The 12595-nt window shown below is 47.4% G+C and overlaps 1 protein-coding gene and 1 pseudogene across 2 annotated transcripts; one reads left to right on the top strand and one right to left on the bottom strand.

The window, feature by feature from the left end:
* Positions 1-1025: 1025 nt before the first annotated feature.
* Positions 1026-5972, top strand: LOC120683406 (annotated as a pseudogene). The gene is made up of 15 exons (XR_005678788.1): positions 1026-1110; positions 1210-1331; positions 2381-2479; positions 2943-3014; positions 3111-3157; positions 3380-3429; positions 3515-3560; positions 4179-4224; positions 4347-4408; positions 4510-4576; positions 4685-4777; positions 4857-4925; positions 5017-5095; positions 5191-5357; positions 5573-5972. The product of XR_005678788.1 is annotated as a meiotic recombination protein DMC1 homolog B-like (transcript).
* A 4154-nt stretch (positions 5973-10126) lies between these two features.
* LOC120682777 (ethylene-responsive transcription factor ERF027-like) lies at positions 10127-11364 on the bottom strand. The gene is made up of 2 exons (XM_039964789.1): positions 10513-11364; positions 10127-10422 (listed from the first exon to the last, which is right to left on the bottom strand). The coding sequence occupies exon 1, from the start codon at positions 11251-11253 to the stop codon at positions 10651-10653; it is 603 nt and encodes a 200-aa protein (XP_039820723.1). The 5' UTR covers positions 11254-11364; the 3' UTR covers positions 10127-10422; positions 10513-10650.
* Between the last annotated feature and the right edge of the window lie 1231 nt (positions 11365-12595).

The raw sequence follows: 12595 nt of genomic DNA, 5'->3' as shown, positions 1-12595 counted from the left end.
GCTAGAGACCATTACTTAGTTCTTGTATTTTTTCTCTCTTTTCTACCGTCTTATGTACCTCTGTAAGTATCTGCTCTTTGTACATTTCTTATTTTTATAAAATTAAAGCACTGTGGGGAACTCCCCCACAGTTTTCCCTTCAAAAAAAACTAACAAAATGAAGCCTCTCTCTTAAATAAATTGGAACGAAAATGGTGCCAAGTTAAGAGGTGTGAGACTGAAAACAAAGCGCGCGGGGGGAGGGGGGGCTCCTATACATCTTGTGGAAGGTAGATAAGTCTTTCATCTTTAAAGCCCATTTGGCCCAATTACTTGCTGCAAACAAGTTCAACATTTCAACATAATCACCTTAACATTTTTTATAAATATGTTCAACATTTAACTTCGAATTGTTGAAACTGTAAATACGGAATGTTGAAATTGGAGTTACGGAATGTTGAAAATATTAAAATTAAAAGTTGAACAGGGCGTCTTCTTCTCCGGCGACTTGGGCGCGGCAGCGAGGCATCGCACGACAACGACACACCACGCGGAGGCCGCGAGGCACTGCGTGGGGGCGCGTGCGGCCGCGTGCGGTGGCTCCGCGGCGGAGCGAGTGCTGGGGCGCGTGCGGTCGCGAGGCATGGCGCGGGGGTGCGTGCGACGACTTCACAGTGGACCGAGCGCGGGGCGCGGCGGCGGCGCAGCGCGAGGAGAGGGCAGCGCGCTGGCAGACGGCGGCGGGTGGGGAACAGAAAAGGTTAGGAAAGAGAGAGAGGAATTTAGGGTTTGAGATGGATCCAAGGACTGTGGTTGTTTGCACGAATCTCAAACAGTGAAAGATGATGTAGAAAAATATTTCGGAAGATATATAGATCCACGAGCGCACGCACGCAGGTCGTTCGGCCCATTCGGCGTCTCCTGCCTGAATCCCTCAGCCCAGCCCAACGAGAAAATGAGCCCGACCCGCTCAAGAGCGAGAAGGTCCGATTCGCCTTCGAGGACCCCCACGGCATGAGGCACACGACACGAGACAACCACTTTTCTCTCCCAGTCTCTCCGCTCTCGCCTCCGTTTCCTCCTCCCCCAAGTCCCACCCCACTTCGCGGCATCCGCCACCTCCTGCCGCAGGTACGCGCCGCCGCTCTTCCCCTTCTCGCCGCCGCTAGTGTGTGTCGAACTCGCGGCCCTTGCGCCTAACCTCTCCCCCGGTTTCCGATCGCACTACAGGCGCACGGATTCGTTCGCAGCGATGGCGCCGTCTAGGCACGCGGACGAGGGTGGGCAGCTCCAGCTCATGGAGCCCGACAGGGTCGACGAGGAGGAGGAGTGCTTCGAGTCCATCGACAAGCGTAAGCCTCGCCATCTCTCCTCTCTTCTCACCTCCCACATTACTTGCTCTCGTCGTCCCGTGTTTTCCACCCTACCACCCTGGTCGCGCTCCAGACTCCCCGGACTCCGGTTACGGCGGATCGCTTCCGTGAGCACAGCATACGGCGCTTTGCCATTTAGGGTTTGGTTTCGGGAATTTCCGTCCGAATTGGTGTTGTTTGCAAGTGAAGTTGATGCGATTTGAAATTGGTCTCGGCATGCGTTTGGTTTTCGTTGCGTACCGTGCGCGTGGTTGTTCTGCGCTTCTTCCGATTTCCCCAAAATTTCGAGTGCTTCGGGAGTCAACTAGCGTTGCATCGTGGCCTATATTATTCGTGGGGTTAGTGTTCCTAGCGTTTGATCTTCGTTCTGCGGGTAGTTCGGTGTGATCAGTGTGTGCTAACGCTGTTTCTGCACACAGATTGATCTGAATTTAGCCTTAATCTGAGTTCCTGAGTTTATTATATCACGATATTCAGCCAGCCAATTCCACCATTTTAAAGGCAGTTCTGAGTTCGAGACGAAGAATTGGATGGTGTCTTCACTTTTGTTCTCTCTGTTATTACTAGCTGTCGTTCTAGTCTGGGAGATCGTCTATCTTGTTGCATCTGGGAACTCCTTTTGTTTCTGTGAGCTGTAGAGACAATGTACCCCGGGAATCCTGGGAGAGTCTTAGTAGTTCGTTCCGTTTAGACCATCTAGCTTGAATCAGAGAGGTGTAATGGTGCTAGGCTCTCTCCAGTCTCCCCTCCTGCCCCTTCTTCTATCTAGCTGTTAGCTTGTACCTCGAACTTCAGGAATTTCCATTTGCATGAATGGAAACCGGCTTGAGCCTCATCTCGAAAAAGTAACCATTACGGAGGTGATTTCAAATTTGGGGGCACGTGGGTTTAAACTTAAGTTCATATTTGGTTTCGCAATGATTCACGTTGTGCTATGTTCTCTGTTGCATCATCCTACATTTATTAATACTGAGTTCTCAGCACAAGTCCTGCAGTAAATCTAATCTGTGGTGCATCTGTTGGTACAGTGATCTCTCAAGGGATAAACGCAGGAGATGTCAAGAAGCTGCAGGATGCAGGAATTTATACTTGCAAGTTGCAATGGCCTAATGATGCATGCCAAGAAGGTTCTGAAGTGCGTCCCAAATCTTCATTGAAACTGTCTGAATTTTTTGTTGCATGGCGTTCTTAAATTGTGGCACTGTTTGTTCAATATTCTAAACATATGACTAATATTGTTCTATTTTACAAGAGTATTCTAAACATAGGATTAATATCGTTCTATTTTATAAATTATTGAGTTGCATGCACCGACCAGTTCAACCCAAAAGCTTAAGCTAATGGGGAGAGGTGGGCAATTCACTTATATTCCAACACTCCCCCTCACGTGGAGGCTCCTTCATGCCTCAAACGTGGAATAGGAGCGAGCCACAATTATTTTTTTTAATTGCGCTAACCAGGATTCGAACTCGAGACATCTGGCTTTGATACCATATTGAGTTGCATGCACCGACCAGTTCAACCCAAAAGCTTAAGCTGATGGGGAGAGGTGGGCAATTCACTTATATTCCAACACAAATCACCTTGCAGAGCCTTACCGGAATCAAAGGTTTGTCTGAAGCTAAAGTTGATAAGATCTGCGAGGCAGCTGAAAAACTTCTGGTACGATCATTTTAATTTATTTTGCCTAAAACTTCCATGCAATCAGGTTTGTATGATATGGTATCCTGAAATTGCCTTCTTGTTTGTTTGTCACAGAGCCAGGGCTTCATGACAGGAAGTGATCTCCTTCTCAAGGTAAGAAAGTTGGATTTAAACTACTAGCCAGTGTACAGTTTACCAGTTTGGTGCTGTCTGATGACCAATGCTTGTACCATGTAAACTAACTAACAAAAGGTTGATTGCTTACTAAATCTGCTTTGGCTCTTTGAAATTTCAACTACTACTCATACTTATTTCCTTTTAAGGTTGTTTGGGTGGATCCTCGTGTCGAAAAAAAAATTTATTTGCTTATTTTGAAGCGGAAGTCTTGTCCGGATTACAACTGGAAGCCAGGCACTTGATGATCTGCTTGGCGGTAATATGTCTCTTATCTTAATCTGTCCTATGATTGTTCATGCCATCATATTAATCTAATAAATAGAAATGTTTTAAATTCGAAGGAGGGATTGAAACACTTTGCATCACAGAGGCATTTGGGGAGTTCCGGTACGCAGATGTTCTTACTCCTGTTATTTCTTTTCCTCTGAATGACTGCTGCAGGAGCCTGTACTATGTGTATGGCTGCTATTTATGATATGGGCGCCACATTTCAAAATAAATGTAGTTGGGCCTACCTGAGTTATGAATTTGTATTTAGGCTGATGATAATACGATAGAACCTTTCTAAGCCTCTTGTACCTCTGTGTTCTGTTGTCTCATCTTGCTGAGGTATTGCTAGCCGTGCATCTTGCAATTTCTGAACATGCTTTCTGCTTTGTTAACATAGCACATGGATATTTTTTCCAAACATTTTCCTGATGTGAAGTGATTCTATTACTAATTGATGAAATTCAGCCAGGACCTGGGATCTCATTTTTTTTCTTGAAGGCACTAGTATCTGAAATAATGCTTTGTAGTATTCTATTGCTGGGAGAAATTCACCATTGTATATCATGCACATGCATGCTCATACTAGCAAATGAAAGAAACCTCTCAACTATTTAATGAGAATAGTGTCATACTGACAATGGTATGCTGACCCTTGCTGCACCTTTTCAACTCTTTGTATTTGTGAGTTCAGTTAGCTTTTCAATTTGAAATATATGTCATCTGCTTGTCCTGCAGGTCAGGGAAAACTCAGTTGGCTCATACTCTCTGTGTCTCCACTCAGGTTCATCCTCGTATCAATTTTTGTTGATAGCATATGGACCATTAAACTGTAAAAGTAATGGAATTTGAGGAAACATAGAAGCAACAGAATAGATTTCTTATTTCCGATTGATGAAAGTGCAGCTTCCAATCCACATGCATGGGGGGAATGGGAAGGTCGCCTACATTGACACTGAGGGAACATTGTATCTTTGGAATTGCATGAGTAATTTGTCAAGCTTATTCTCTCATCATATTTATATCAATTGCTATTTTCTCCAAACTATTTCCTTAATGAAGTTTTCAGCCGACCTGAACGCATTGTGCCAATTGCTGAGAGATTTGGGATGGATGCCAATGCTGTTCTTGACAACGTATGAATTCCATGTGGTTAACATTTCAACATTTCTCATTTCTGCTAACCCATTTCATGACCAATAGGGCTAAGCTTTTTACTTAATTTTACTTCTGTTTCTGGTTAGATCATATACGCCCGCGCATACACCTATGAGCACCAGGACAACTTGCTGCTGGGCCTTGCTGCCAAGATGGCTGAAGAACCTTTCAAGCTTCTGGTAGCCACGGAACTGTGATGTGCATTTATTTATCATATATCTCAATTGTGCTCATTCGGTTCTTTTGTCCTGGAAACAGATTGTGGATTCTGTGATTGCACTGTTCCGTGTTGATTTCAGTGGCAGGGGTGAACTTGCTGAGCATCAGGTATTCTCGTCAGTTCATTGTGAGGCCATTGTAAAAAAAGTTGGACACCATTTTATCTCCTTGCTTATGGGTATCTGGTATGAAATTGCAGCAAAAGTTAGCACAGATGCTGTCCCACCTTACCAAGATTGCTGAGGAGTTCAATGTTGCAGTGTACATCACCAACCAAGGTGAGCTGTTCTGTTTAGCCCTGTATCTATTCCAATTTCCAAGAGTTAAATAATAATGAGTTTCAAATCATAACGAGTCTCCTTTTGTGTTCCAGTGATTGCTGATCCAGGTGGTGGCATGTTCATAACCGATCCAAAGAAACCAGCAGGCGGCCATGTGTTGGCGCATGCTGCCACCATCAGATTGATGCTGAGGAAAGGCAAAGGCGAACAGCGTGTCTGCAAGATTTTTGATGCCCCTAACCTTCCTGAGGGAGAAGCTATATCCTTTTGCTTTGATGATATTTATGTTTACTGCTTGAGGTACTGATTGCCTTCATTTCACATCTTTCTAAAGTCTAGCTAAATTGCCTTGCTTAGACTTGCATAGCAAACTCTTTATAATAGTCAACGTTACCTGCAAACTGCCACGATTGAAAGGTGAATACGAAACAGCAATCTGTTGCCTAGAAGTTTGTTTCCCTTGACCAACCACACGTTTTCCAGGTTACATCAGGTGGAATAATAGATGCAAAAGACTGATTATCCGCTCGGTTCTGTCCTAAGATCTCGTCAAGGCTTCTTTAGTGAAGTCTGCAACATACATCTGTACATCGAGAGAAGTTAAAGTAGTGTTACTCTGTTTTATCTTTAACATAGAAAAAAAAGGTCTGTGGTGCTTAGGCCTTCTACTGGGCATTTTTGCACGGAGTTGAGAACATGAGAGATCGAAACAACTGAACCAAGAGGATATGTTTTTTCTACAAGGTGAACATCTTCTTCTTGGCTTCCCAAAAACTAGACAGAGAGTATTTACTATACAACATGAGAACAGGACTATGCTTCTTGGTTTGTTTAACATACAATGAATGAAGGGAAGATTTGCTGCTGATGCTAATTTGAGTTTTTGGTAGAATGGGCATTGGGGCACAGAGCAATCCAGTACTCGATCATCTTGTTGATTCCAGCTCTAGGCCTTTGGCACCAGCCTGTAGTAAAACGTCGAAATGGGCAGTAGTAACAGCGATTGTACGACAGCTGCACGAGCATGATGACCGATGTTAATTAAACACGAGAGCGCCTGCCCGTTAAGTTAGCGTACAATGAGCTAGCACAGCACACCTATGGGCATATCAAGTTTTTGGCAACCTGCAAAGGTTTCACATCTCATGGCATCGTACATACTAGTAAGGAGTACTAGTAGTGTTCAGCTAACTACACTGCATCTGGCATTGAGACCCGAGAACTCCGGAGACTTCGTCGACGGCACAAGTTCTAATCAAACTTTGGAATGAGACATGAGAACTCTCGAGAAACTTCGTCTACGGCGTGAGCTCTGATTAAACTGAACCAATTAGGGAACCATCCGGGCTCGATGTGGTAAAACGACAGACTCCGACTCATCAATAGAAAAAAGCTTGTTGCATCCAACAAGATTCAAACTCGAGGACGATCCTTGCCGAAATCTTCAATCCAACAGAACAATGACCTTCGATTCAAACTCGAGGACGATAAGGGGCCGTTTAGTTCCCAAAATTTTTTGACCAAAATTTTTTATCTCCTCTTTGAACACATGCATGAAATATTAAACATACTTAAACAATAAAACTGCTGCGTCGTCGCAGTGGAGTGCTCTGGGGGCCACCCGGCATGGGCCGACCGTCCACGGGACTGGGACCCGTAGAGAGGCTGAACAAATCATCGCCGCCACAGTGCCGCACTGCCAGCCACTGCGTCGCTGACTCTTCCCCCCGCTAGATTTGGTAGCTCCTACAGTTCCGCCCTCCGCTTTTCGCATTGTGTGGCGAGCTCTCTCTGGGGAGAAGCGAAAAGTCTAGCTATTGGCCTACTGCAAAAGCGAAAAGTCTGCGCGCCCTATTTGTAAGTTTTCCTCCCCCGTTCTTCTCCGTCGCGCCGGTGTCCCCGGCCCCGAGTGACCACGCGAACCACTCGTTTTGGAGCTCCCCCGCTCTGGCGTTCCCCTGTACAATCGGCAATGTCTTGCCTGCTCCCACGGCCCCTCTTTTTTAAGCCCGACAGCATTGGGATCTCCTCTCGCCGCCCCCAACCCCCCCCCCCCCCCCCCCCCGGCCTGGCCGGCCGAACAACCACGAACCGACGAACGCCATGGCGCCATCCTACATACGTCGCCTGTAAAGCTGTAAAGCATGATGAGCGAATCAGCAATTAGCATCATGGATCTGCCTGCTATATATGTCGGGTCAATCATCATGGGCGGCCTTGTTGATGCTGCCGGAGCAGCGCCGATTATCCAATTCGAGCGAGCTTAGCGGTGGCGGTGGCCATGGCCATGGCCACTCGGCCACAAGCCAGCGGCCCAGGGACGCCAGGGGGGGGGGGGGGCAGTGGCGGATCTACAGGGTATGGCAGTTGGGCCACGCATACCCTGCGAAATCCGGTCCAATACAAGAGCAATTCCTCCTGTCACCGCCAATCGACGTACGCATCCGTGCGGCCGTGCCTGACGGTTTCCCGTCACGTCCTACCGCTTGCCCAGAGCCCCCAGGCCACGTATCATGTTCCTTCTAAGTTCTATGGTTACGCCGATCTGCCGCTCAGCCCTCTGGCTACCGCCGGACTAGAGCCTGCAGGCTACCAAAACTAGCAGGATCAGTGCCGGTGATTATTGACCACCAATAATTGGATTAGACTGCATCTATTCTTTCAACTTCCAAGCTTGCGCCAAAATATATAGGTACTCCATCGCATGTTCCTATGGTTGTAAAGTCTGCTAGGTTTCTGATTTAGAGTAAGTGCTAATCACCAAAAGTCCAAAACAAGCCAAATATTCTGCTACTTCAACATATCTTTCATAGTTTGATCACATCACTGGTTCTCATGTTTTACTGTGAAAATCCCTCTCTTGTTTGTTGTGCGATTTCAAGATACCAAGGGATCTTTTGAATTTATTATCACACTTTTAGTTATTTTGTGCGGGTGGACCAAATTGCTTCGTAAATTTTAAAATTATTTATCAAAAGATTCATCGGTTTTTATCAAATTATATATTGAAGTAATGATCTGGCATAGCCTACGTTAAAATCCTATATCCGGCACTGGGGGGGCGCAGATTCGCCCTGTGGCTCCTGGACAAATCCACGGCGGGCCGGGGCACCAACTGTACGATGAGAACCGCACGTCCGCGACGCCATGATTCGGTCTGTTCCGGGGCGGACCACCACCAACCCCACCGCACAGCCAGCCGCCAGGTGCTCCGTACCGCCGTGGGCGTGTCGATCCGGCAGCCGTCGGGCGGGGCCCCCACCACCGGCCCACACGGCCGCGGCCAAGCCGCGCTTTGGCTGCGCTCGCCTCGCCGGGCAGGCAGGCAGGCAGCGCGTGCGCGCTCAGTGGCGCAGGGTACGGGCCGGTCCTCCGACCAGTGCTCGGTGGCTGCGCGCCAGCGGAACCCCATCCGGGCCGCGGCGACGCCGGACAGCGTAAAGGACTAAAGGCGGGAGTGTCTTTTGTCGTCTTGTGGGCACTGCCCTCTTGCGCCCATCAGCGGCGTAGCGGCCTAGCGGGAGGCACGGGCACGTGTTGCTCTGGAGGACGCCTGGCCGCGAGAGACTGCTGCCTGTTTGGTGGTTGCTGCTTGGCACTTTGGCAGTTCGCGCTGCTCGGCTAAATTAATTTTCTATACAATAAATCAAAGACCTAGAATTATCAGAGAACATTGAAACATGAAATAGCATCACAACTTTTCAAAACAAAAAAATAGCTTCTGCTATAGCTTTCGTTATAGCCAGGGGCGGAGGCAGACCCCGGGCCACCCGGGCCATGGCCCGGGGTTCGGCCCAAATTTTTCATGTATATTATCTATCTTTCCGTATATATTTTCATGTATCTTTTGAATTGTGAGTTTGTGGACGTCTATACTTAAAACTTGGCCCGGGGTTCGTCTCAATCCTGGTTCCGCCCCTGGTTATAGCTCTTTTAGCTTTTTGAAAGGGTTTCCGCTAAATATCTTAGCTCGCTATTTTTTACATTGATTAATATACATAAAAGTAGTTTAGCCAGTCCTAATTTACTACCAGACTAAACCCAATTTATCTAAAGTATAGATAAATTCCGAATCAATTTTGAATTGGGGGTTTATAGCGTTGTTGGTGGGTTCAATGGGGGTGGAGCTAACAAAGTTCCGGTTCATGATTGTTTTCTTCTATATTTGATAACCCAATGGTTGCCATGCTGGCTTCGACTTGGGGTTCACCATGCTAGATGTTACAATACTTCCTCCGTTCCAAACTATAAGTCATTCCAAGAATTTTGGAGGGTCAAAATTTTCAAGTTTTACCAAATTTATATAACAAGATAATAATATTTATGATACCAATTAAGTATCATTAAATTCTTTATTAGCTATATTTTCATAGTATATATATACCTATTTGATGTCATAAATTTTTGTATTTCTCTCTATAATTTTGGTCAAATTTTGAGATGGTTTGGCTCTCCAAGATTTTTGGAATGACTTATAATTTGGAACGGAGGGAGTATATATAGGATTGTTGGGGAAGATTTGCCAGCCCACAGTCGAATCGTTTACCCCAATTTTAAGGAGAAAGGCATAAGACAACAAGAGAGAAGCCCGGGAGACGGGAGTGAGAGCGGCCAACGACAGAAGGGGAAAGAGTTGGGCCATGCACCGGCGGCGGAGGGGTTTAGATTGTTTGATAGTATAAATGGGAACTGCTTATCCATAGAGTGGTCTTCCTGCCACCGAGCCAAGAGCTTGGCTGCTGTGAAATCATATACTTCCAATGGCGGCGCACGGAAAGCAAACAGTTGTCTGTTTATGCGTAGGTGAGCAAGATATCTCCAAAAGCAATGGAGTGACGACAATCAACAGTGCAGCGCCTTTGCAAAGAGCTGAAACTATGCTTATGCGTTAGCCCATCCCGTTCTCCAAGCAATCTTTCATTTCAACGGGACAGCAGCCACGCACTCCAAAGCAAAGGGGTACACACGGTTCAGAAAAAACTGCCAATATGCAGAAAGTGTTTAGTGTCGGGTAAAGGTGAGCAAAGCTGATCACCAACTGTAATACCGATTAATTAATGAGCACAATTCAAAACTTACACAACGACATCCACTCATACAACAAACAGCAGTACTTATACATATATATATGCATGTATACATGTGTATACCTCTGCAGTTCCGTATGTATTGCAACGGCCGAATAGGTAGGCATTCCACTAGCTAGGTAGAGATACAAGTGGGAAAAAAAGGGCTTCACTTCTGGCTTCCACAGTAAAACACACACATCGAGGGGGTGAAAGGAGAGAAGGGGAAGATACACTGCATCTTCCGGCCGGGCTTCCGGCGGAGGACTGAAGCTATCCCACTGTACACATGGCGGCTGGACTGGATAGGACCAGCAATCCAGCATGTACCTTGCTCCTTACCTCTCCACGTCATTCTTCCCAGCTTCCAGGTTAGTGGAGCTTATTAGTTTCCTTACCACATCCATTAGTGTTAGTGGAGCTTATTAGTTTCCTTACCACATCCATTATTACTGCCATCGCCAATTCGCCATTACCGGCATCAATCTACGGATCACGGTAGCTCCAGAGGCTATCCCCGGCCTCCGACGGGTCCGGCGAGTCGTCGGAGGAGTTGTGGCCGAGCCTCGGGGGGCTCATCATCATCCCGGCGGCCATGTTGCGCAGGTACTGCGGCGTCTCGAAGAGCGCCTCGTCGTCCAGGAAGTAGTGGCTCCCCGCGCCGCTGCCACCGCCTTCCTGCTGCGGCGCCGCGCCACTGCTCCCGCCGGCCGTCTGCTGCTGCTGCGCGTCTCCACCGGCCGCCGCGGGGGCAATGCCGCGGGCCCGCCGGCGATCGGGCTCCTGCAGCGCCGCGGCGGCCTCCGCGGCGGCGGCGCGGATGTCGTCCGCGGAGGTGGACGCGGGCGCGGGGCGCGACGCGGCCAGGTCCGGGAAGTTGACCACCGTGTCGGGCCCGCGCAGCGCGCGCGCGGCCACGTCGTAGGCCACGGCGGCCATCTCGGCCGTCGGGAAGGTGCCGAGCCAGATGCGGCGCGTCTTCCTCGGCTCCCGGATCTCCGACACCCACTTGCCGCTGCGGCTGCGGATGCCGCGGTAGTAGGGGTGCTTCCCCGTCCGCGGCGAGGCCGGTCCGCCGTGGTCGGACATTGATCCGCGCCGCGTTAGGGCTGCGGCAGCTCCACTCGATCCGCCACACCCAATCACACTACGCACATAGCAGGTGCTATCTGCACGTGTGCAGTGGCTCAGCGGCGGCGACGTGCGGGTTGCCAGGAAGTATTGAACCTGGGCACCTGGCTATTTAAAGAGGAGGCGAAGCAGGCGGGAAGCAAGAGGGACGCCATGACGCGCTTGGCTTGCGGTGAGCTGGTGCCCCGGGTGCGAACAACAAACGCCCACCAGGTAAAATATGGCGCGTTACTTTCGCGTCGCTCTCGAGCTGGCTTTCTCACATTCCTGCGGTTTTTAGTAATCTTCCCCCATGATTGATGATTATATAAAGAGCTATTAGTAGCCAGTGGATCTGTGTCCGAGCTGCTCCTCTCGTTCCTTTTTTGTTTTGTTTTGTTTTTTTGTTTTTGGAATCGCAAGATTTACTTCCCCTTTTCCAAAATCCTAGCACCCTCTAACCAGTGCTAAAAGATTCAACCTAAGCAATAGAGAAAAGACATTAGCAGCTTCTGCTAACAAGGGGCCTGTTTGGTTTGAAGTAGCACAAGTAGCACAAAAATTTTGACCAATAATTAGGGGTACTAAATAAAGTCAATTTACAAAACTAACTCCACAACCCTGCGCTACTTCGCGAGACGAACTAATGAGGCTTTTGACCGCACGATTAGAGGATGGTTACTGTAGCATCACTGTAGCCAATCATCGATTAATTACTATCATTAGATTCGTCGTGAAAAGTTACACCCATCCGTGAAAAGGTTTTGCAAATAAACTTTGTTTAATACTCCATGCATGTGAGATTCTTTTCTCGGAAATCGTGTGCGATAGGCATGATAAGGAAACCAAACAGGGCCAAGAACTTGCTTACTGCCATTGCTTCTCCCACTTTTTCCAAGAAATGAATAAAAATATTTTTCTTGAGGGGAAGATAAAATAATATTGCCCGAATGAACTTCATATACAAATTCTTGTACCCAATCTAAATAGGAGAAGATACTTTCAACTTATTAATATTTAAGATTCCCACATAAAATATTAATTGTTAAAATGTCGCCCAATTCAAATATTCTATGTGGTAGGTCGAATAATGTGGCCCTACCACATAGAATATTCGAGTTGGACAACCGCCTCCGACAATAAAAAGACGTGCCGACTGGTCAACATAGCCTGTCATCGTGGGATAGTACATTAACAGGAATCTCTCTTAAATTCTAGCCCTATTTGGTTCTACACATTTGGTTCTACTCGTGCTACTCGAAGAATCTTTCATGTTAAATGAAGTTTATTTGCAAAAAAATTTCACGGATGGGTGTAATTT

The sequence above is a fragment of the Panicum virgatum genome, chromosome 7N (assembly GCF_016808335.1).
Source record: "Panicum virgatum strain AP13 chromosome 7N, P.virgatum_v5, whole genome shotgun sequence".
Taxonomy (NCBI): domain Eukaryota; kingdom Viridiplantae; phylum Streptophyta; class Magnoliopsida; order Poales; family Poaceae; genus Panicum; species Panicum virgatum.
The sequence above is the reverse complement of the archived record's forward strand: the minus strand, read 5'-3'. Positions and strand labels throughout refer to the sequence as shown.